Source organism: Bufo bufo, chromosome 2, assembly GCF_905171765.1.
Source record: "Bufo bufo chromosome 2, aBufBuf1.1, whole genome shotgun sequence".
NCBI classification, from domain to species: domain Eukaryota; kingdom Metazoa; phylum Chordata; class Amphibia; order Anura; family Bufonidae; genus Bufo; species Bufo bufo.
In genome coordinates this window covers 29,657,426-29,683,431 of record NC_053390.1, presented here as the reverse complement: position 1 = coordinate 29,683,431, position 26,006 = coordinate 29,657,426, and the positions used below count along the sequence as shown (strand labels likewise).

General features: G+C 47.3%; 1 protein-coding gene across 1 annotated transcript in view; it reads left to right on the top strand.

The window, feature by feature from the left end:
- The window catches only part of LOC120991269 (oocyte zinc finger protein XlCOF6-like), a 73,535-nt gene extending 50,006 nt beyond the window's left edge, over positions 1-23,529 (top strand). The window contains exon 3 of the mRNA XM_040420111.1: positions 22,193-23,529. Coding sequence (XP_040276045.1) covers positions 22,193-23,361 — 1,169 coding nt within the window. The 3' untranslated portion in view covers positions 23,362-23,529. The remainder of the gene's footprint in view (positions 1-22,192) is intronic.
- The last annotated feature ends 2,477 nt before the right edge of the window (positions 23,530-26,006 follow it).

Below are 26,006 nucleotides of genomic sequence, written 5' to 3'. Positions count from 1 at the left end.
TGAATTTTGCAGTAGGAGTTGTAGTTTTTTTTTAGGAATTATTTTGGGGCACATATAGCATAATAAATAACTTTTTATTTATTTTTTAGAGGGAAAGGTAGAATAGATAGAAAGAAAAAACAGCAATTTTAACTTATTTTGTTGGATTAATTTATAGCGTTCTCTGTGTTATGATACCAAATTAGTATTTTATACTTTCTTCCTGCAGGCTGAAGGGGGGAGGGCTGCTTTACCCCCATATCTGGCGATTGGTAGCTGCTAGAGATATGGGTGATTCTCATCTTGTTTGAAAGCTTGACCATATCTCTAGCTGCTACCAATTGTAAGATATGAGCAGTTAAAGCAGCCCCCCCACCACCACCCGGCTGCCGGAGCTCTGCTGGGGATGAATTTTTAAATCCTTTTCTCAAAGGTCGAGCTCAAGCAAAACTGTTAAGTGGTTAAAGAAATAAACGGCATGTTGTAAGGGGCGGAGCAACAAAGTGGGGAAGTCACATGATCAGCAGATGAAATGGACTTCTCTTATGAGGACAGTTTTAGAGCTGTATTATATTTTTTTTGTAAACCCTCTTTAACTTTTACAATGGAAATCACCAAACTGTATGGATTGTAGCTTAATATTTCTTTACTATCTCAAAATGATGCTTAACCCTTTCCTGCACAATGATGTACCCCTTAGTCACTGGCGGCATGTAATTCCTGCACACTGGCGTACATGTATCCATCATGACAGCACAGACACAAAAGCTGTGCCCCCATAATCCCCACGGGGTGTGTGGATGTGACTGACCGCCATGTCCTCCAGGAACAGCCGGGATCAGAGAAGAATCTGATCAGAGATCACCGTCAGCTGGATAAGGGGAACACTTCATGATGTGATGGGGACATCTCCAATCAAAGAGCAGCGCAGCAGCTGGAGATCAGATTCTCCTCCTGCCCTGAAGGCACCAAGGACAAAGTCACTTTATCCATTCATGATTCCATACCTGTGGTGATATCTCCTGGAATGTCCTCCTCCACCTCACTCTTGCACGAGGGATCGCCCATCATCCTCTCTTCTTCATCCTCCACTTTAGTATCAGTCAGATCTTCCCCCTGATTTCTCTGTAACAATTCAGTACAATACAGCAGACAGGTGGGAAATCTAACAGATCCACATAAGAGACCCCCACAATCTATGACCCCTCTATGACTGCAGGACCCCCCTATATAGATGTGTATAGGGCTCAGCTCCATCTACCTGAGGATTCTCTGGGACCTTCTCCTCTGGACAGTCCTGGGAATACAGAGGACGGGGACATCTCTCTGGTGGATTTCTCCTCTGGGATCCATCTGTGGAGACACAAGCACACAGTGACTGAATACATGGCCTCCTGTAGATCTGTCTATAGATCAGACACTTCTCTCAGCTCCTTCACTTCTAGGTTTAGTTATCAGGGGGAAATAATATTCTGCTCCTCATCACCTGTGCCGAGGTCCCAGCACCTAGCAGACCACAGGCCCGACGTAACCAGCAGCAAATGGTGAACAGTGGGCCGACAGCTTCCTTCTTCACAATAACACATTCAGAGGATAAGGATACAGTTATACATGTGAAGGCTGGGGGGATTCTTTTAAATGGCATCTGTAGATTTGTACCTTAGAGGCTCTGCTCTCTCTGCACATTAATTGACAGGACCAGATGTGATGATGTTAACACTCCTTGGAGTTGCAGACAGAGCAGAGCCTCTAGGTGTAATGGCAACGCCCCCGTTGCTCCTAAAGGCTCTTTTGCATATAAGGCTGGGTTCACACGAGCGTGTCCGGATTAGGTCCGGATGCGTCCCGGTGTGTTGCGGCAAAACCGCGCGAGTAGGAATGCAATTGCAGTCAGTTTTGACTGCAATTGCGTTCTGATGTTCAGTTTTTATCGCGCGGGTGCAATGTTTTTTGCACGCGCGTGATAAAAAACCGACACTGGTACCCAGACCCGAACTTCTTCACAGAAGTTCAGGTTTGGGTTAGTTGTAGTGTAGATTGTATTACTTTCCCTTATAACATGGTTATAAGGGAAAATAATAGCATTCTGAATACAGAATGCATAGTACAATAGGGCTGGAGGGGTTTAAAAAAATAAACTCATTAACTCACCTTCTCCTCTTGATCTCGAAGTTCCCGGTCTCTTCTTTACTTGAGTTGTGGGCTAAAGGACCTTTGGTGACGTCAGATCTCATGCTCCAATCACATGGTCCATCACCGTGGTGATGTACCATGTGATTGGAGCATGAGATCTGACGTCACTAAAGGTCCTTTAGCCCACAACTCATCAGTAAACTCAACTCAAAGGTCCTTTAGCCCACAACTCAAGTAAAGAAGAGACCGGGAACTTCGAGATCAAGAGGAGAAGGTGAGTTAATGAGTTTATTTTTTTAAACCCCTCCAGCCCTATTGTACTATGCATTCTGTATTCAGAATGCTATTATTTTCCCTTATAACCATGTTATAAGGGAAAGTAATACAGTTTATAGACTGTCACCTAGCAACCATGCGTGAAAATCGCACCGCATCCGCACTTGCTTGCGGATGCTTGCGATTTTCACGCAACCCCATTCACTTCTATGGGGCCTGCGTTGCGTGAAAAACGCAGAATATAGAGCATGCTGCGATTTTCACGCAACGCATAAGTGATGCGTGAAAATCATCGCTCATCTGAACAGCCCCATAGAAATGAATGGGTCCAGATTCAGTGCGGGTGCAATGCGTTCACCTACCGCATTGCACCCGCGCGGAAATCTCGCCCGTGTGAACGCAGCCTAACAGAACCTCATTTTTCTCAGCAATGTGGACACATATGAACATGGGGCCAACACAGATCCATTCAGCTGCCAAGCGCACATGTAACAGGTCAGCCAGTGTCATAGGAACAAATCTGCTGACAGATGCCCTTTAAGAGTGCTCTGCAGCACCCTACCAACTAAAAAAAAAAAAAAAAAAATTGTCAGGGCATCATCAGACACAGTACAAGGAGTAAGTAAAACAACTAATACAACTAAAGCTCTACATCTATATTCCCCTCCAAGTCTCCTTTTCCTGGGAAGACAATTCCTTTCTCCTAAGAAGCTGTTATAGTGAATGGTGAAAGAGAAAAATATCTCATGACATTTCCTGGATATTTTCTCTGAGCCCATGACAGCTCCACGAGAGAGACTGCAGCTGAAACCCCCATCCTCCTCTGTAGGAAGATTCATTAGGACAGGTATGCCCCTTCTCAGTATATTCTGGTGTACAAACATGATACAATAACCCTGGTGAGGTGTCAGTGCTGAGCTGATCTGAGACGTTTCCTCACCTGCGAGAGGAATAACGTCGTAAGATGGGAGAATGTGAGAGGTGAGAGGGCCTGAGGAGAGATGGAGGTGTTTCTGCAGAGGAAGCACATTCCTAGAGCCTCCTAATCAGAGGAACGTCAAGCTCTGTGCCTGAACCACCAATCCTGTACCGCTGTACGGTAAAGTTGCTGTTCCTGTTTCACCCTGCGGGTACTGCGTCTTTCCATGGAATGGGTTTAACCCACTGCCTGTCATCTCTGCTATTACACTTATCATTGCACCTTCTGGAGGGCAAATTGAGGAACCCATTCACACCCCACCACAATGTACAGAAGACCTGCCACCCCATAATTCAGATCCTGGAGGTTTCTGTTTCCTGGCCAGGATGGAGATGCTCTCACTCATGGTGTGATCATACAGGAAAAACATGGTGATCACTCTCATTAGATATAACCCAAGCCTATGAGTATAAACATAAAGTTATATAAACTGCCATCAATAATAGGATCTCCTCAGATGTTCTGCGAGCTGTTCTGTTGTGGTCACTATAGGAAACATAAACCCGTCCTCTCAGCTAATGTGCTACATAGTATGGAGACGATGAATCTTTACATCTTACCACCTGACAATGGACTCCAAGTCTCCGATCTTAGCGCCATGTCACTGGACTGACCCCAGCATGGAGTTACAGCTCAGTGAGACGGAGACGGAGCAGAACCCAAGCTTCCCCATACTCATGTAGACAGGACCTGGCCGCTCCTTATAGAAGCCCCTAGACTGCCCCCTTCAGGTCACTGCTGAACAGCTGGGGGCTGTTACCATAGTAACACATGGCACCAGGATTCTGTGCACCATGTGTTACTATAGGACTGTAGCACTGACACGCTCTGTCTTCTCCAAGTACTGTAGATGTTGTGTATTATAGAGCAGTCATCTATTGTGGGGATGGTGGAAGGCAAATATTTGGTATTTGGGTACTTAATGGCACTGTTAAAACCTTGGCTCATCTTGTTAGGTTACCAGGTGATGGAATTTGGTCTGCCCCCTGATTAGTGAAAGAGTCTGTCTGTTCTTACCAGTGTTTCAGTGAAGAGCTACATGTGCAAGCTCCCAAGATCTAGGCCCGAGCTCAGATAACCTTCATCTCTGAGTATTGAACAGCCACTATCCCTACCTACTTGCACGGTCACCCAAGGCAGCGACCCCACAACTGGGCAGCAGTCCCTATTCTGGAATATGTTTTGGGAGAGCAGCGCAAAAACAGGGAACAATAAACAGAAAAACACAAAGAGTAGTGATATGGTAAGGAGTCTAATGCCAGTGGGACAATGAAGTACAAAAACACCAGAGGTAAACAAGAAAACCAACCAGGAGATCAATACAATGCCAGATTGCCAGAAGCCAAAAAAGTAGTCGCAATACTAATCCAAAAGGAGTCTTCAATACCACAAAGGAACAGCAGGCGCCGGCATTTTATAGTGAGTGAGGAGCACTCGCCCCGACGTTCCTGCACGCCCTGTGCCGCCTCATTGGCCTGAGGCTCCAATGTGAGAAGGGATACAATTTTGGGTATTGAGATCTGCACACCTTCTTGGAGGTGGGTGCTCATAGAGAGATAAGTCAGTGTGTAGGAGAAAATCTATGGCACACCACTTTTATCAGGGGATCTGGAGATCTCCAGATCCCCTGATAAAGGTCGTTATTGACCGAAACGTCGGGACCACTGTACATAATCGCATGCTATGCCTTGAAATAATATTGGATGTAATGTGGCACAAAGTGTTCAAAAAGAATGAATAGAACTATACTTTAATATCATTCAAAAGTGGTGTGCCATAGATTTTCTCCTACTCCAATGTGAGAAGGGGCCGCCCAACAGCCCTGTTTCCCCCAGCAACTATTACGGGGAACTGTAACAGTACCCCCCCTTCAGGAGGGGCCACCAGACCCTCATTAGGAGTAGCTTTGTCAGGGTGTAACACGTAACACATGAAATCTCTTAATCAACCAATCCGCATGGACCTCCTCAGCCAACACCCATGACCTCGCCTCAGGGCCATAAACTTTCCAGTGAATCAAGTGCTGCAAATTTTTTGGATGGTACCTTTTTTGGTACTTAACCCCACTTTGTCACCCAGTGCAAAATTAGCCCCTTTCAATCTTCTTCTGTTAGCGGTTCTTTGTTGAACACCCTGGGAATGCCGCGGGCTCGTATGAGCCTGGTTCCAGACTGTGCACAGTTTATCAGATACAACTTCCACCTCCAGATTATCAGAAACTGATGACCTAAATGAGCACACGTGAGGTAAAATCAGAACAGGATCAGACTTTGGAGCATGAGAGGCACAAAAGCTTCCGGACAAGTCATCAGCCTTGAAGTTTTTGGAACCTGGCCTGTAGGTAACCACAGTTAAAACATGTAAAAAACAAAGCCCAGCATGCCCGTCTAGGGTTAGTCTTTTGGAAGACTCCAGTAACATAAGATTTTTATGGTCAGTGAGGACCACTACCTGGCGTCTAGCCCCCTCTAGGAAATTACGCCATTTCTCAAAAGCCCACTGATAGCCAAAGGCTCTTGACTGCCAATGTCATAGTTGGATTCATAGAGGTGAAGATAGAGGTGCCCCGAGACAGAACTGCCCGACCCCAACCTCAGAAGCGTCGACCTCCACTATGAAATGTCTATTCTGCTCTGGTGGGGTAAGGCTCCATTCACACGTCTGCAAATGGGTCCGCATCCGTTCCGCAATTTTGCGGAACGGGTGCAGACCCATTCATTTTCTATGGGGACGGAATGGATGCGGACAGCACACAGTGTGCTGTCAGCATCCGCATTTGCGGAGCGCGGCCCCGATCATCAGGTCCGCAGCTCTGCAAAAGATAGAACATGTCCTATTCTTGTCTGCAGCTTGCGGACAAGAATAGGCATTTCTATAGGGGTGCCGGGCGGGTGTGTTGCGGATCTGCAATTTGCGGGTCTGCAACACACCACGGACGTGTGAATGGAGCCTAAGAATGGGAGCTTCAACAAAACACTTTTTCCATGTCTCACAAGCAATCATAGCGTCCAGCTTCTGATTATCAACATCTGCACCTTCCTTGGTTAAATCTGTGAGAGGTTTGGCAAAAAAATAAAAATTTCCCTAAATTTTCTATAATAATTGGCAAAGCCCAAAAATGTCTGCAAGGCTTCAAGATATTTTCGAGGAGCCCAGTCCTTTATCGCCTGAATCTTAACTGGATCCATAATGACTCTTACCTTGTGATATAAGAGGCTGGTGCTCCCCCATCATGGCCTCCTTGTACAGATCCTTGTGTCCTTCTATATACTCCCACTCCTCCATGGAGAAATAGACAGTGACATCCTGACACCTTAGAGGAACCTGACAACACAATGACACCGTCATCACCCAGACCCCTCCAGTGCTGTTACTGGAGAATTTCCCAGCATTCCCAGCAGTGTCACCTCTCCAGTCAGCAGCTCCATCATCTTGTGGGTGAGTTCTAGGATCTTCTGCTCATGTATCAGGGAGTGAGGGGGAGGCTCTGTGATGGGGGGAGGGGTCCTGCTCCGCCCTCCTGACTCCTGGAGATGGATGATGGGAGTCACAAAGTCCCCCAATGTCTTCTTCACTATTGTGTACTCCTGTGGATGGAGAGAGACACTTAGGAAATAAACCCTTCAGGGGCCATGTGCTCTCCTCCGGCCCTTTCCTCCTGGTACAACATGCCTACTTACCTTCTCATGGCTCCTACAACATGACTATTGGTCACTGGTCACATGATACATCACTCACCATATTGGGGGCTGATCTTCAGGTTCTCCGTCACTTGGAAGGTCTGGAGGCCGTTCTACAGGACCCTGGACTGTTCTTATCACTTCCTATGATGGATTCTCCTTCCCGATGTCTGACTTGTTACAGAATACAATAAAGAGGAGAGAAATCTAGAAAAGTTTACCTTTCCGCTCAGCAGGGAGATGATCTCCAAGGTGAGGTCTAATATTCTTCTGCTGATCTCCTTCCTGTCCATCCTTGGTGGCCATTCAGGAGAAAGGAGAGAACTGGAGGAGCTGGAGCTCAGCAATAAAAAATTGGTGAAGTACCTGTGATGATGTCACTGTCATGTGATCAGCCCCACCCCCTGCACGGATCACATGACGGTGACATCACCCCAGGTCCTTCAGCTCTGGCAGTGCAGCAGATACTGGGCAGGTCCTGGTCGGTAGTCAGGGCTCTTGTTCTCTCTGGTATCAGCCATTCCTCCAGCCTGCAGGTAAGTGCGGTTTTGGAGGTGACATCTGGTCTTGTCCCCTGGATGATTTCCTCTCCTCTTCTCATAAAGGCGCCTGCAGTACTAGAAGCCTCCAGCTCCTCCAGTTCTCTCCTCTTCTCCTGAATGACCACCAAGGATGGACAGGAAGGAGATCAGCAGAAGAATATTAGACCTCACCTTGGAGATCATCTCCCTGCTGAGCGGAGAGGTAAACTTTTTTAGATTTCTCTCCTCTTTATTGTATTCTGTAACAAGTCAGACATCGGGAAGGAGAATCCATCATAGGAAGTGTCCAGGGTCCTGGAGAACGGCCTCCAGACCTTCCAAATGATGGAGAACCTGAAGATCAGCCCCCAATATGGTGAGTGATGTATCATATGACCAGCGACCAATAATCATGTTGTAGGAGCCATGAGAAGGTGAGTAGGCACGTTGTACCAGGAGGAAAGGGCCGGAGGAGAGCACATGGCCCCTGAAGGGTTTATTCCCTAAGTGTCTCTCTCCATCCACAGGAGTACACAATAGTGAAGAAGACATCGGGGGACTGTGTGACTCCCATCATCCATCTCCAGGAGTCAGGAGGGCGGAGCAGGACCCCTCACCCCATCACAGAGCCTCCCCTTCACCCCCTGATACATGAGCAGAAGATCCTAGAACTCACCCACAAGATGATGGAGCTGCTGACTGGAGAGGTGAAACTGCTGGGAATGCTGGGAAATTCTCCAGTAACAGCACTGGAGGGGTCTGGGTGATGACGGTGTCATTGTGTTGTCAGGTTCCTATAAGGTGTCAGGATGTCACTGTCTATTTCTCCATGGAGGAGTGGGAGTATATAGAAGGACACAAGGATCTGTACAAGGAGGCCATGATGGAGGAGCACCAGCCTCTTATATCACAAGGTAAGAGCCGTCATGTGCAGTGTATACACGTGTGTGCAGTGACATGTAATGGAGGAGCACCAGCCTCTTATATCACAAGGTAAGACCCGTCATGTGCAGTGTATACACGTGTGTGCAGTGACATGTAATGGAGGAGCACCAGCCTCTTATATCACAAGGTAAGAGCCGTCATGTTCAGTGTATACACGTGTGTGCAGTGACATGTAATGGAGGAGCACCAGCCTCTTATATCACAAGGTAAGAGACGTCATGTGCAGTGTATACACGTGTGTGTGCAGTGACATGTACCGGAGGAGCACCAGCCTCTTATATCACAAGGTAAGAGCCGTCATGTGCAGTGTATACACGTGTGTGCAGTGACATGTAATGGAGGAGCTCCAGCCTCTTATATCACAAGGTAAGAGCCGTCATGTGCAGTGTATACACGTGTGTGCAGTGACATGTAATGGAGGAGCACCAGCCTCTTATATCACAAGGTAAGAGCCGTCATGTTCAGTGTATACACGTGTGTGCAGTGACATGTAATGGAGGAGCACCAGCCTCTTATATCACAAGGTAAGAGCCGTCATGTGCAGTGTATACACGTGTGTGCAGTGACATGTAATGGAGGAGCACCAGCCTCTTATATCACAAGGTAAGACCCGACATGTGCAGTGTATACACGTGTGTGCAGTGACATGTAATGGAGGATACCCTAACACCTTCCTGTTTGGTAGGGTGCTGAAGGGCACTCTTAAAATGAAATCACCCCACACCAAATGAAAGAGGCTGTCTTGTATTTAATAAACAGAAACTGGCAGCACCATGCGGAAAAAAACCCAGCAGTACTGTCCCTTTAACTTAGACACCTTCTTCAGAGTCCTGGTAACAGAAAGTGGTGCACACACATGGTCTACACTTCACCTGTCATGTATTGGCACATACATAGTGAAAAAAAAAAAAAAAATCAAGAACAGGTTTTTCTCCATTAGTCCATATATACAGAATAAGAGCAGATACTGAGGATTATACCCAGTATACAGGACAGGAGAAGTGGTACTGTGCAGTGTATATACAGTATATACAGAATAAGAGCAGATACTGAGGACTACACTCAGTGTACAGGACAGGAGAAGTGGTACTGTGCAGGGTCCATATATACAGAATAAGAGCAGATACTGAGGATTACACCCAGTATACAGGACAGGAGAAGTGGTACTGTGCAGGGTCCATATATACAGAATAAGAGCAGATACTGAGGATTACACCCAGTATACAGGACAGGAGAAGTGGTACTGTGCAGTGTCCATATATGCAGAATAAGAGCAGATACTGAGGAACTCTTTTTAATTTTATACAAAAATACAAAAACTTTGCCATAAAATTTCCAAACAAGATATAAAACAAGGTATAAAGTATATACACTTACCCTACTGGTCCAGCTACATGCATACTATCTCATTCATACCTACTAAATAGAGAAAATGAAAAGAGAAAAAGAAACCTAGCCTAACCTAAACATCCAATCCGGCTGAACCCTGACTATATACAAATTTATACAAATTGTTTATAACAGAAAATAAATGACAACTTGTCACAATAAATAATAATCAACACAAATTAAATAATCATAATAGAAATATCAAATAACAATACATTTTTTTTTTTTTATACACACACATTTATGAGAGAACACAAACCTATACTATCCCTACCAATCTATCTATCCCATCACCTTCACCCAGGGCCAACCTCCGCCTCTTGTCCCAGCCCTTCCTCCACCACCCACACCCAGCCCCTCGCCTCATGTCCTCCTATGTCCGCATAGTCCAGGGCTGGATGCAGGCCTCCCCACACAAAAATATAAACCCCCCCCCCCCCCCCCCCCCCACCCAACCTATCTACACCCCACTTACCCTATCATACAATTTATACATCTTATAACAACCATATCAATCTATACAAACCAATATTAAAATCCACCCGAAGGCCCAAGTTCAGTCATTTGCAAACCTTTCTTCAAAAACTCATCTGAAATACAAAACAAAAACCTAATGTGAAAGCCTCAGCCCAACACCAGGAAAAGTGCTACTGAGGCTAAGGCACATCAAAGGTGAAGCCTCTCCAGAGGTAAGAGACCCCATCCGTACCCACCTTCTCGCACTCAAGAGAGCAAACCTTCGCCAGGTCACCTAGAATGTTCCTACACACCTCTTCCACAGGGAGGACTTTGTGCTGGGTTGAAACTAAACACCGTGCATTCCATGTGAAGTACCTGATCACTATGCTAACTATAAAAGCTGTGCATGGGTCCCTTCTTCCCAAACCTTTGAATGCTCCATAAGCCCATTCCAGGAAGTGCTCCATACTTTCCAGTATGTTGCCACACTCCTCCCGGGGACAACCCTTTTCATCAGAGTTCCTGTACTTCAAGTTGTCCCTTACATACAGCTTCCCGTGAAAGCAGCGCTAAGCCAAGTCCCAAAACTTCAAGGGGATCCTTGCCGAATTTAACAACTGTAACCCCTTGTCTAGATCCTGGCTTGGGCAATCCTTAAAGGGAACCTGTCACCAGGATTTTGGGTATAGAGCTGAGGACATGGGTTGCTAGATGGCCGCTAGCACATCCGCAATAACCAGTCCCCATAGCTGTGTGCTTTCATTGTGTAAAAAAAACAATTTGATAAATATGCAAATTAACCTGAGATGAGTCAGAGCTTGACAATATGACTCTTCTCTGGTCACACAAGTAAGATATGACTCTTTTATGTTAATTTGCATATGTATCAAATCGGGTTTTTTTCCACAATAAAAGCACACAGAGCTATGGGGACTGGGTATTGCGGATGTGCTAGCGGCCATCTAGCAACCTATGTCCTCAGCTCTATGCACAAAATCCCGGTGACAGGTTATACCGAGGAGCCCTCTCTTTCCAGAGGTTTGCCAGGTTGATCTTAACAAAGATGTTCACAAGGAACACCACGGGGTTGACCATACCCAACCCCCCTAATCTCCTCGTACGGTATGTCACCTCTCTCTTGACTAGGTTCAGCCTATTCCCCTATAACAGTTGGAAGAACAGACTGTAAACCCGAGTCCAGAGAGGTTCTGGCAGGACACATACACTGTCCAAATAGATAAGCAAAGGGAGAAGGTAAGTCTTGATCAGGTTCACCCTTTCCCTGAGGGTCAAAGACCAACCCTTCCACTGGTCAACCTTCTGAGCGGCGATCGTGAGCCTGCTGTCCCAATTTTGGGTGGGATAATCCCATGGCCGAATTGAACGCCTAGGATTATGGCTGACGACTGGGGCTCTGGGAGGGTGTCCGGGAGACCGAAAGATGGATCACCCCCTCCCAGCCAGAGACTCTCACACTTATCCTGGTTAATCACGGACCCGGAGACTTCCGAGTAGCGTTCTACCTCCGACATCACGTATTCCGCCTCCCCTCCCGAGGACACGAAAACAGTGACATCATCGGCATACGCCACCACCCTCAGAGTGGCTTCTGGCTCCTCCAGACTCATCCTGACTCCCGCTAACGGTCCCCGATCAATCCTCCTAATAAAAGGATCAATCGCAAACACGTATAAGAGCAGGCTCAATGGACAACCCTGGCGGACTCCAGACCCGACCTCAAAAGGGCTGCCAGACCAACCGTTCACCAGCGGGAAACTCTCTGCCCCTGCATACAAGATCTTTAACCAGTTGACAAACCCTCCCGGCAGGCCATATTTCAGAAGGACTGCCCAGAGGTACTCGTGGTCAACCCGATCAAAAGCCTTTGCCTGATCTAAAGCCAGCATGTACCCCTTCTAGTTACCCGCCCTACTCTGCTCCACTGCCTCTCGGACACCGAGCACAGCACTAAACGTGCTTCGGCCTGGAACTGAGCAATGTGGGGTCTCCGAAAGGAGCCGGGGCGCAAACTGCACCAACCGTTTAAACAGTATCTTGGCCAGGATCTTTCTGTCCGTATTGAGAAGCGCTATGGGACGCCAATTCTCAATACGGCTCGGATCTTTACCCTTTGATATAAGGATCAGAGCTGACCTCCTCATTGACTTCGGCAGAGTACCCGAGGAAAGGCACTCATTGAATACCTTAGTCAAGAGGGGAACCAAGGAGTCCTTAAAAGTCTTATAAAACTCGGATGTTAAGCCATCTGGGCCTGGCGACTTCTTTAGGGCAAGCCCTTCGATCGCCAGGCTGACTTCCTCTTCTCTGATTTCTTCTATCAAAACGCCGAGAGGTCTACTCTTGATTCAGGGATGGTTTCAGCCAGGAAAGCCGAAATCCTGTCCCGATTCAAATCCTTCTCCCTCAAGAGGCACGAGTAGAAGGACTTGACGATTTCCAAGATCCCTGATCTGGACCTATAAATCACTGAAGAAATTGCACCAAAAGGATATGTCACTGACTAAACTAGCTGGTCATACAAGCAGATATTAAAAGCTGAGACTTTCGCCAATATGTTCCTGTCAGGAAGATATCGGAGCCCATCATTGCACCACGTCACGGTCACTCAGCATGGCAAAGGGTCCTACCACTACGCTAACTGTGGTGTGAACACGGTCTGAAGGTGATGTGATCCAGCTCACAGCCCAGCCTGCACACAAATGCCTAGCAGGACAGCCAGTGCAATGTGAACAAGGCAAGACCGTGAGCCCCACCCATATCAGACCATGTGATGGAGGATTCCAGGTGCAAAGGAATGTTCAATTGCCAAATGAAGGCACATTCAAGACATATAAAACAAAATCACTGTAGAATTGCAGTGGTCAATATGGCGGAACTGCTCAGACCCCAAACACTGTAGCGTGTCTCTCATTGGGCGAGCAGTCCCATCGCATGTGAACCACAGAAATATCGTGGCAGATATGGAGGAGCTGCTCAAACCCCAAACACTGTAGCGTGTTTCTCATTGGGGGAGCAGTCCCACCGCATGTGGACCGCAGCAAACGACCATCCCGAGCAATTAATGCGTACAAAGGAGGACGCCAGCGCGGTCCACATGCACCACAAAAGCATCCTGCACAGGCAGAGCATTGTGCGGATGAAAATACAATTATATAAATCACTGAAGAAATTGCACCAAAAGGATATGTCACTGACTAAACTAGCTGGTCATACAAGCAGATATTAAAAGCTGAGACTTTCGCCAATATGTTCCTGTCAGGAAGATATCGGAGCCCATCATTGCACCACGTCACGGTCACTCAGCATGGCAAAGGGTCCTACCACTACGCTAACTGTGGTGTGAACACGGTCTGAAGGTGATGTGATCCAGCTCACAGCCCAGCCTGCACACAAATGCCTAGCAGGACAGCCAGTGCAATGTGAACAAGGCAAGACCGTGAGCCCCACCCATATCAGACCATGTGATGGAGGATTCCAGGTGCAAAGGAATGTTCAATTGCCAAATGAAGGCACATTCAAGACATATAAAACAAAATCACTGTAGAATTGCAGTGGTCAATATGGCGGAACTGCTCAGACCCCAAACACTGTAGCGTGTCTCTCATTGGGCGAGCAGTCCCATCGCATGTGAACCACAGAAATATCGTGGCAGATATGGAGGAGCTGCTCAAACCCCAAACACTGTAGCGTGTTTCTCATTGGGGGAGCAGTCCCACCGCATGTGGACCGCAGCAAACGACCATCCCGAGCAATTAATGCGTACAAAGGAGGACGCCAGCGCGGTGATTTTGTTTTATATGTCTTGAATGTGCCTTCATTTGGCAATTGAACATTTCTTTGCACCTGGAATCCTCCATCACATGGTCTGATATGGGTGGGGCTCACGGTCTTGCCTTGTTCACATTGCACTGGCTGTCCTGCTAGGCATTTGTGTGCAGGCTGGGCTGTGAGCTGGATCACATCACCTTCAGACCGTGTTCACACCACAGTTAGCGTAGTGGTAGGACCCTTTGCCATGCTGAGTGACCGTGACGTGGTGCAATGATGGGCTCCGATATCTTCCTGACAGGAACATATTGGCGAAAGTCTCAGCTTTTAATATCTGCTTGTATGACCAGCTAGTTTAGTCAGTGACATATCCTTTTGGTGCAATTTCTTCAGTGATTTATATAATTGTATTTTCATCCGCACAATGCTCTGCCTGTGCAGGATGCTTTTGTGGTGCATGTGGACCGCGCTGGCGTCCTCCTTTGTACGCATTAATTGCTCGGGATGGTCGTTTGCTGCGGTCCACATGCGGTGGGACTGCTCCCCCAATGAGAAACACGCTACAGTGTTTGGGGTTTGAGCAGCTCCTCCATATCTGCCACGATATTTCTGTGGTTCACATGCGATGGGACTGCTCGCCCAATGAGAGACACGCTACAGTGTTTGGGGTCTGAGCAGTTCCGCCATATTGACCACTGCAATTCTACAGTGATTTTGTCTGATCTGGACCTATCCAGAGATCCCGTACCATCGACCAGTCCCGTCACCAACTTACTTTTCACTGACATCTTACAGTTTCTGTAAGGGTCGGGCGAGCGGTACTTCCCGAAATCCCTCTCAAAAACCAAAGATGTGTGCCTATCGTACTGGCACCTCTTAAGCAAAGATTTCACCCTGGAGATATCCTCTCGGCTACCTCCAGTCGAGACCAGTTGTTCGAGTTTCCTCCTCAGACCCTGATACAAGCGGTTCTTGTTCAGGGACCTGAGGCTCGAGAGCTAGCGGAAGAATTTTGCCACCCGATCTTTGAATATCTCCCACCACTCAGACTTAGTGTCACAAAGATCCAGCAACTCTACCTGACTCTGAAGGAAGTCCTTAAAGGATTGTCTCACCTCTGCTTCCTCCAGGAGGGCCGAATTTAGCTTCCAATAGCCTCTTCCCATTTGGGGGGATTCTGCAACATTCAAAGAGAACATAATTAGACAGTGATCAGAGAATTCCACCTCTACCACCTCTAAAGGTGAAAAAGTAGTCTCCTCCTTTAAATAAAACCTGTCTATTCTAGACCTAATCTGACTACCTCTATAATAAGTGAAACCACCGTGGCCTGGGGTGTGCCTAATGTGGACATCCACCAGGCGAGCCTCGCTAGCTATGCTATTCAGGGATACACTATCATAAGCCAGCCGGTTTCTGGCGCCTCCCCGGTCTTGGGACCTTGTGACTGTATTAAAGTCCCCGCCAAAGACCACCTGCCGAGGTTTGATCCCCATAAAGAGACACTTCCGATCCCACCTGGTTTGGGGACCATAGATGTTTATCAGGCGAAGCTCTTGACCCTTCATGAGGACATCTAAAATCAAACACCTCCCCATTTCTAACTCAATCACTCGTCGGCTTTCTACTGGTGCGGTAAAAAGAACCGCCCCTCCGCTATACGGCTCAGCCGCAAGAGACCAATATGATGGACCACACCTCCACTCCTTTTTTGCTTTATACACAGCCGTCAAATCTGGCAGCCTGGTCTCTTGCAAAAATAAAATGTCAGCTTCAACCCGGCTGAGAAAATCAAAGGCTGCAAACCTAGCCGCATCCGATTTAATACTGGCGACATTAATGGACGCCAGCGTCAACGGAGTGAGTGCCGCCATACAGAGTGATTAAGTTAGACGGCCTACTTCCTTCCCTTCCCCTTCTTGTTCTTCTTGTTCTTCTTCTTACCCCTCTTGGGGCTACCCTCTAAGGTGGCACGATCTCTTTTGAGAGAGACAGTGGTGTCCATCTCATTAGTCACCACCGCCTCCCCCTTCGCACCACCCTTGTCATTCCCATTCCCAGTGTCCGGACCCGCCCCACCTCCCGAGGACCTTGCATCCTCACCGGAGGGGGGCGCGGGCCCTTCCAGAGGCTCCTTCTCTTGCCCCTCCGGCTCCCCACCCTGAACCTCCTCCCCGGAAGAAGAGGAGGCGGAGATCTCATCCAAGGTGAGGTACCGGTTGGAAAGATCCAGGGGAAGAGAGTCAGGATTAGAGAGGTCCAGGGGGGAGCTGGCTTTGCCTTCCACAGGCACTCTAGTCGGGCTAGATCTTTTTTTGGTCAGACGTTTCCTTCTTATTCTTTTAGACTCTGTCTCACTCCCCTCTGTTGCACTCTCGTAGCAAGAGGACAGAGTCACCTCGGAATGGTCTAGTCTCCTGAGTTCCTCATTCCCCTTGATATCCCCCAGGGTCTCAGCTCTAGGAGAGGCATTCTCTTGGGAGGGCTCAGGCATCACCCCAGGACGGGGTTCCACCTGCCCCCTCTCCATTTGACGCCTCTCCCTCCGTCTCTGCTGGGACGGGCCGTCTTTTCTCTTCATCGACCCCACTGCCCTGTCGCCTTCGCCAGCACTCGCCTCGGCGGTGGGGGCCTCCCGGCTCACCTCCGCGCGCGCACGAGCCACGTTGGCGACAGAGCGAGGGCAACGACTGAACGGGTGCCCTAGCTCACCACACAGGTTGCATCTAATCTGCCCACAAGATGCAGCTAGATGGCCTTCACCCCCGCACAACGCGCACCTCTGCACTTGGCAGCTGGCGCTGAAGTGCGAAGGGCTGCCGCACTTGTAACACAGCTTAGGCTGCCCCCTGTAGAACACCATGATCCTATCCTGACCAAGGAAAGCAGATGATGGTATGTGGGAAACCGACCCCCCTGAATGTTTCAACTTAATCTGAAACGTCCAGGCACCCGACCAGATGCCAAACTCATCCAGGTTCTTGCTAGGAAGACCCTGGACGTCCCCGTACCTGCTCAACCAGGTCAAGATGTCAACACAAGAAAGTGACTCGTTACGGGTGAGAACGGTCACCTTCTTGACCTCATTCTGGCGGGTTATCGCTTGCACAAAAAAACCCTGCCAGTCCGGCTGGTCTTTTGCCAGTTCATACCCAGACCAGAAAAGTTCAAGACCCTCTGGACGGGCAAAACTGACATCAAACTCCCGGGTGCCATACGGATGTATCAGGGCAAAGATGTCACATGCCCTGATGCCCATCCGAAAGAGAAGCTCTGCCACCCTCTTCCTGGTAGGGCACGCTTCATTGCCTCTCCATTTCAGACAGACAACATTCCGCCTGGTTGACCCGGGGCCGGTTGTGGGTGAGGACCAGGTGGTCTCGCCCCCGCCTTGCTCTCGGAAGGCACGCAGGCCATGCCTGTCTATCCAGAAGGATAGATCCACCTGCTGCCCCCCTACTGTAATGGAATTCTCCCCTCTCCTAAGAGCCTCTAGAAGTTGCCGCTGCAAGTTACCGTCACCAGACATTGGTAATGGGGAGGACGATGGGGACCGCCCCCCCCCCCCCCCCCCCCTGCGCCGGCAACCACACCAGCATAACTTCTGCCAGGCGTAACCGACGCAGGAGGGGCAGCCGGACCGGGCCCACCCCCACCGCCCCAGACCTATCTACAGCAGGTGCCACTCCAGACCCCTCTGAAGGGGCTACATGAGGCGCACCGGCCACTTGTACAGTGGGCGGCCGACCTCCAACATTCACCCCTCCATCAGGGCCCGGGGCAACACCACTAACAAAAACTGTATTTACACAAGTGACCACTTCTTCAGTGGCCACTACCACACTCTCCCCTCCTCCCACACACACTGCTGGAACAGAGGGGGACAGAGGTTACATTATTTGTTTTGTCCAGCATCTCCTTGCTGGACACATTTTTTACAGTCTTTCCTGATTTTTGGGGCCGGCGGGCTGTAGAACCACTGGTCCCAGCCACGCCGGCCTTATCCACTTGACGGACAGTGCAGGAGGGAGGGGCGGTGCGCACCACACTCGCATCAGGACCGCCCCCTCCCTCTCTGCCTACAGACACACTGCTCTGAGCTCCTTTGTGGATATCCGAAGCCCCACCCCCTCCACCCCTGACCACTCCCACTGCGCCTCCACTCCCCGCCGCCACGACAATACCAGCGGAAGGGACTGAAGCGGAGCAGACCGGGGCAGAGGAGACCGGAACCCCGGCAAGGATTTGGGCATACAACTTGGGAGGGGCGGAGGCAGCCACCTCGCACCCTCCCCCTGCAACTCTGGATCGGGACACCGCTGTACCCGCTGCCCCACCCCCTCCACCCACAGCCGCCCCCACCACCCCCGCCCCCCTGTTCCCCACCGCCATGCCAAAACCGACAGGGGGGCTGCAGGGCGCACGGGAGCAGCGAAGCAGACCGGGGCAGAGGAGGCAGACCCCAGAACAGGGATCCCGGCAACGACCTCTGCAAGGGGGGCAGTGGCAGCCACACCGCCCCGCCGCACCTCCACCTGGCACTTGTCCAGTGCCCCAGCAAAGGCGGGCGGAGCCATCCGACCACCAACCATGTCCCCCTCGCCGCCCGCCCTGGGAGCCTTCCTGTCTGGCCCCTCCTGCTTCTCCTCACCGCCCCTGTTACCGCAAACAGGGACGGCGTCCTGCACCATCTTTACCACTTCTTTCTCCCCACTCCTACGCACCGATCCCACAGCAGAGACCGGGCCAGGGAGGATGGTGGGGTTCGTGCCCTGAGCTGGCTTTGCAGCTGGCCCAGGGCACGCAGGGTGGGTCACATATACATACCTCACCTCTGGCTCTAATATCTTTGTCTTTCTCTTCTTTCCTATTGGCTCATCTTCAGGTAATTCGTCACCAAAGCAAATGTCCTCACGAATTTTGGGGGACTCCAGGTGGCGTATTTCGGCCATAAGCTGCCCCCCAACTCCGCTGCTCTCACTGTAGTCTATTTCCTCATCGGAACTAGTGGGGGGCAGGCATACCTGCTCTGCGGTGATGCCAGTTTCCGCAGGTTGCCCCCCCATGTCCGACTCTTCCTCCTCACTAGAGGAGTCATCTTCCTGCTGTTTTTGGCTTCCAGCCATTTCATTGAACCTTTCATCGTTCATGAGCTTTTCCTTAAAGGGACCACTGTTTTCCAGAATGGCCCCCATTCTTTCCTGCAGCTCTTTAATAACTTCTTTTAAGTTTTTTTTTTTTTTTTTTATATTTCTGGCCTGTTTTTTCTGGCTGCTTTGTCCACCTTCCCCCTCTCAAGCTTTAGGTTCTCCCTCACCTTCTTGAGGGTCCTATTCGCTTCCTCGTACTCCCGGAGGTAGGCCGTGAGCTGTAAATAGCGATTAGTTCCCGGGGCTTCATGCTGCCCCAGTCAGCCTCAACCGGAACCGGCCCATCCCCAGGAGCACTCCGCGTACCTCTTGGAGGGCTACTGTCCGCCCTCCTGGAACTGCCGGCGATGGACACGGCTTCACCTCCGGGGGCTGCAGGGGCCGCTGCACCACGACTCCTGCTGGATCTTCTGACCCCCGAGGCGGAAGATGGAACTGAGGCCGGTAGCTCACCTCCCCTACCTCCCGCCGGCCTACCCCGGGAAGTAGGATCCTGGGTCTTCAGTCGCTTCATCGCCCAGGACCCTACCAGCTCCCTGGGGAGAGAGGCAGGGCCTGGGCTGGGAAAGATGGAAAAATCCCTGGAAGTCTGTCACTAATTAGCAGGAGCTCCTCCAAACACAACCACACCCGTCCACTGGCTCCTGCACACTGAGGATTAGACCCAGTATACAGGACAGGAGAAGTGGTACTGTGCAGTGTTCGTATATACAGAATAAGAGCAGATACTGAGGATTACACCCACCCACACATACACACACAGGTAGACACTCGCTTCCACTAATTTACTTATAGGCTGCTGCTGGTTCTTCATCTTTTTTTTCAATGAGTCTTTTGGAGGCTTAAATAGATTATCCAATAGTAGAAATACTCCCCCCCCCCCCCCCAATGCCCATAATACTTTCCTTGTCCCTGGCACCCGTGTCCCTCCAGATTGCTGCACAGCCTCTGCTGACCACCGTTGCGGCCTGCTATTGGCTGCTCCTCCCGTCACTGGATGTTTTGATGTGCCCGACAGGGAGATGCAGCGGAGATCCGGAGGGACACGGGTGCCGTGGAAAGGGTAAGTATCTTCTATAGGAGGGGTTCAGGCTCACATGATCATTATCCCCAAAGTCCTTTAGCCTCTCCTATATACATCTAAGCCTAGGGTTTAGTGTACATTGCGGTTTTGTTGCATTTTTTCTTGCAAATTGCGGCAAAAGCTGCAATAAAACTGTGATGAACAATAGTCCCTAAAGACATAGATGTGTACAGGGCTGGAGGCTCAGTTTTCATCCCCTGCAGTCCTAGCAGAACGTAGTCAGAAGTTCAGTACAATCACAGATTGCTTGTGGTATTAAATAGATCTCTTAGACCTGATGAGGAAGGTGTACTTACTTTGGAGCTCCATGTCAGAATGGCTGTATAATCATTTTTGAACTTTTTTTTGTTTCATATTAAAATGAGCATATGAATCCAGCTAGAGAGCGTGAATGCTGTATGTGAGTCCTGTATTCATAAGGTAAATTCCATCTGTGTCCACCTGTAGCTTAGTTGACAAGCTCCTTTCAGTACACTTCCTCCCCTGCTGTTATCTCACACATACTCAGTGCAGGCTGCAATAAAATATATCAGCAGATTAAATAAGAAGCTGTAATTCCACGCTAAAACTGCTGCTGGAAGAAGGAGGATCTTTGACCACTGAGCCAGGAAGATTGCAGCTTGTAGTGAGCATGTGTGAGATACCCTAAAAAGACCTGGTCAATTTAAGGAGTTTTCCAACTTTTTTATACTCTGGATAGGTCATCAGTACTTGATTGGCAGGAGTATGACACACAAGACCCCCGCCGATCATCTGTCTGAGGAGCTCCACTATCTACTCACAACTCTGTACATTGTATAGCAGCTGTGCTTGGTATCAGAGCCCAGCACCATTCACTTGAATGGCACTGAACTGTGCCTTGTCATGTGATGAATGAATGTGACAGCAGTGGCCTAGGGTAGGCAGCAATTGGCAGGGGTTCTGGGTGTCGGACCCCTTCCAATCACATACTGATGACCTACACAGAGGCCTATCCAGTATAAAAAAAAAATCTGAAAATGCTTTCAAACTCTAGGTGGGGATTACGGCATGGATTATTGTAGTTAATCCACCTGCTTCATCAGGTCTAAGAGATCTATTTACTAATGAATGCAGTTTGTGTTGAGTAATGTAGTGACAGATCCTGTTTAAGTTAAGTTGTATTAATGCAATGCCCACTTAGCATCGGAGGACTGAATATTTTGGCAAAAGGTAAGCTTGACTGCCGGACATATTTTGTTTTTTTACACTTTTGAGCTATTTTTGTGCACTAAAAGTGGTGACAGGGTGTAGACCACAATCCTGAACTTTTGTCAGAGTATTTTACAAAGATTTATGAGGCTGGAATCACACATGCAGTTTTTGATGATGTTTTCTAACCAGTCAAGAGTGGATTCAAAATCAATGACAAATACCTATAGTTCCTCCTGGATCCATGTCCACCCAAATAAGAACATTATAGGTTTGTCTACTCTGTGGTTTGAAAAAAAAATCTGAAATTATAATTTTTATCTTCACAGAGAATCCCAGTAAACATTTTAAGGGAAACTTCATGTTACCACAAAATTATAAAGCAGAAGATGACAATATCATGCCTCGCTCTTCAGGAGAAAACTGCATTACCCTTAATGTACATCCAGGACTTCACAGTACAGATCTGTCATATAATCCCTCTAATCATGAGGATTCTTCTCCTGACCAATCCCAGATTGTTACCACAATTCTGAAAAGAGGTAAAAGTTTTCATCGTGGAAAAGAGTGCAGAAAAAGATCAAATTTTTCTAGATACAGAAGAATTCACACAGGGGAGAAGCTATACTCTTGTTCAGAATGTGGGAAGTGCTTTACACAAAAATCTAATCTTGTTACACATGAGAGAATTCACACAGGAGAAAAACCGTATTCATGTTCAGGATGTGGGAAATGCTTTGTAGATAAATCAAATCTTGTTAAACATGAGAGGATTCACACAGGAGAGAAACCATATTCATGTTCAGAATGTGGAAAATGTTTTACAGATAAATACAGTCTTGTTACACATAAGAGAAATCACACAGGAGAGAAGCCATATTCATGTTCTGAATGTGGGAAATGTTTTACAGATAAGTACAATCTTGTTACACATGAGAGAATTCACACAGGAGAAAAGCCATATTCATGTTCAGAATGTGGGAAATGTTTTACAGATAAGTACAATCTTGTTACTCATGAGAGAATTCACACAGGAGAGAAGCCATATTCATGTTCAGAATGTGGGAAATGTTTTACACAAAAATCACATCTTGTTACACATCAAAGAAGTCACACAGGAGAGAAGCCGTATTCATGTTCAGAATGCGGGAAATGTTTTACAGGTAAAACAAATCTTATTGTACATGAGAGAAGTCACACAGGAGAAAAACCATATCCATGTACAGATTGTGGAAAATGTTTTAAACAAAAATCGTATCTTGTTAAACATGGGAGAAGTCACACAGGAGAGAAGCCGTATTCATGTTCAGAATGCGGGAACTGTTTTACATGTAAAACAAATCTTATTGTACATGAGAGAAGTCACACAGGAGAAAAACCATATCCATGTACAGATTGTGGAAAATGTTTTAAACAAAAATCGTATCTTGTTAAACATGGGAGAAGTCACACAGGAGAGAAGCCGTATTCATGTTCAGAATGCGGGAAATGTTTTACATGTAAAACAAATCTTATTGTACATGAGAGAAGTCACACAGGAGAAAAACCATATCCATGTACAGATTGTGGAAAATGTTTTGCACAAAAATCGTATCTTGTTAAACATGGGAGAAGTCACACAGGAGAGAAGCCGTATTCATGTTCAGAATGCGGGAAATGTTTTACATGTAAAACAAATCTTATTGCACATGAGAGAAGTCACACAGGAGAAAAACCATATCCATGTACAGATTGTGGAAAATGTTTTGCACAAAAATCGTATCTTGTTAAACATGAGAGAAGTCACACAGGGGAAAAGCAACTTTGATATCTTATATATGGAAAATGTTTTGCAAGGAAATCAACTTCTGAAACTCATCAGGTCAGAAGAAACTATAATTTTTTTGGGGAATATGGACAATGCTAAAAGAGCAAAAGAATTTTAAACCTATGTCACCATGTAGCTCCATCCTAACAGCCAATAAGAACGGCTATTTTTGGGTGGAATTATCCTGGATCTTTTAAACATCCAAACTATATTTTCTGAAGTGAACTGTGGCTGGGATCCATGGAGGAAAAGTATTGTGGATACAAGGAAGAGAAGAAGAGCCTTGTTTACTTCCAGAGCAGTGAAGATGAATTGTCCCCATGAGCCTTGCTTCTTATCACTGTATTCACACCTCCACCCACACTCGAGTGACATGGGGAGAAGTAACGACGCTCCATGTAATAGTTTTATAACGTATGTGGACATATTAATATTTCATCTTCATTCAATTAATATTTAAAGGGCTTCTGTCACCCCCCAAACACCAATTTTCAGTTTTTGACTTAATATATTTGCTAATGTTTACAGATTCGATATATACCCCTCTTACCTCAGGCTGTGGTGTAATTTCTGTAAAAATCGGACTTTAGTGATATGTAAATTTCTTCACTACCAGCAAGTTGGGCGGACTTGCTGGTAGCTGCCGCATCCTCTGTCTGAAAAAACGCCCCCTCCTCCACTTGATTGACAGGGCCAGCGAGCGCTCTGATCCTCCAGCTGGCCCTGCCTGCAGCTCAAATCCTGCGCCTGCGTCGTATCGGTCGTCATTCGGCGCAGGCGCTCTGAGAGAAGGACGCTCGCTTGGCTGCTCCTTCCTCAGTGCGCCTGCGCCGATGACGTCAGCCCTACACACGGAAGAGAAGACTTCTTAATGATCCTCTGTCAGCATGACCAACCACTACTCTCAACATGGTAAGGCTATAGTAAGTAGTGTATACGAGATGTGCATGCCAGGACATAGCTCTGCCCTCAGCATGCTGATGTCAACCCCTGTCAATCAAGGGGAGGGGGAGTGTGAAGAGTATAGGGTTATCACAAAAGCAGTGCTCCAAGGATTCAGCCCCATCACCTGGTGCTCCAATGTGTTTATTAGTATATGAATAAAAATACAAATACTGTATCTCTACAGCTGTTTAATATCCAGACAAAATAAAGTATTCTAATCAGCATGATCAACCCAACCAGTATACCTGGTTTAATACAGTTGATCATGCTGACAGAGGCTCTTTAACCACTTCCATACCAAGCCACTTTTTACCTTAAATCCCAGGCTGATTTTTGCAAATCTGACATGCGTCACTTTATGTCGTAATAACTTTGGAAAGCTTTTTCTTATTCAACCCATTCTGAGATAGTTTTTTCTTGACAGTTTGTACTTCATGTTCGTGATAAGTTTGAGTCAATATGTTTTACCTTTATTCATAAAAAAAAAAATTACCGAAAATTTAGAAAAATGCACTATTTGAATTTCTCTGCTGTTATGGCAGATAGTGATACCTCACAAAACAGTTATTACTTTACATTTTCCATATGTCTACTTTATGTTGGCATCATTTTATAAATGTCATTAAATTTTTAGGACATTAGAAGGCTTAGAATTTTAGAAGCAATTTTTCAAATTTTCAAGAAAATTTCCCAAATCATTTTTTTAAGCACCAATTCAGTTATAAAGTGATTTTGTAGAGCTTACGTAATGGAAACCACCCATAAATGACCATTTTAGAAACTAAACCCCTCAAATTATTCAAAACTGATGTTACAAACTTTGTTAACCCTTGAGGTGTTCCACAAGAATTAAATGAAAATGGAGGTGAAATTTCAAAATTCCATTTTTCTTGTAGATTTTTATGTTCAATTTTATTCTTGCAACACAGCAATGGTTAATAGCAAAATAAAACTCAATATACATTACTCTGAATCAGCATTTTCCAGAAATTCCCCATATATGGTGTTAAACTGCTCTATGGGCACGTGGCAGTGGTCAGAAGGAAAGGAGCGCCATATGGTTTTTGGAGGTAGATTTTGCTAGAATTTTTTTGGGCACCATTTTGTATTTGAAGAGACCCTGACGTACCCCTACAGTGGAAACTCTCAAAAAGTGACCCCATTTTGGAAACTACACCCCTCAAGGAATATATTAAGGGGTGTACTGAGCATTTTCACCTCAGACGGAATTTGGAAACACTTGGCTGTGAAAATGAAAAGTTTAATTTTTTCTAGTAAAATTTTGATTTAGCCCCAAATTTTTCATTTTCACACAGGGTAACATAAGAAAAAGTACCCCATAATTTATTACCCATTTTGTCCTGAATACGGCAACACCCCATATGTTGTGGTAAACTGCTGTAGGGGCACACGGCAGGACATATGGCTTTTACAGCGCAGATTCTGATGGATTGGTTTATGGGCGCCATTGGTTTTTATTTTTTGAGTGATTGTCTTATGTGGAGGTTCATTTTTTGCAAGATGAGGTGACGTTTTTATTGGTACCTGTCACGGCGGGCGTGCACTCAGACTTACAGATAACCCACCAACCAGGCTCTGGGCGAGAGACAGGGGAAGGGTCACCTCCTAGCTAATCCCTGACCTCTTTCCCTGCACTGCTCAGCCCACATGCACCACTTAATGGTAGGTATGATTTGTCC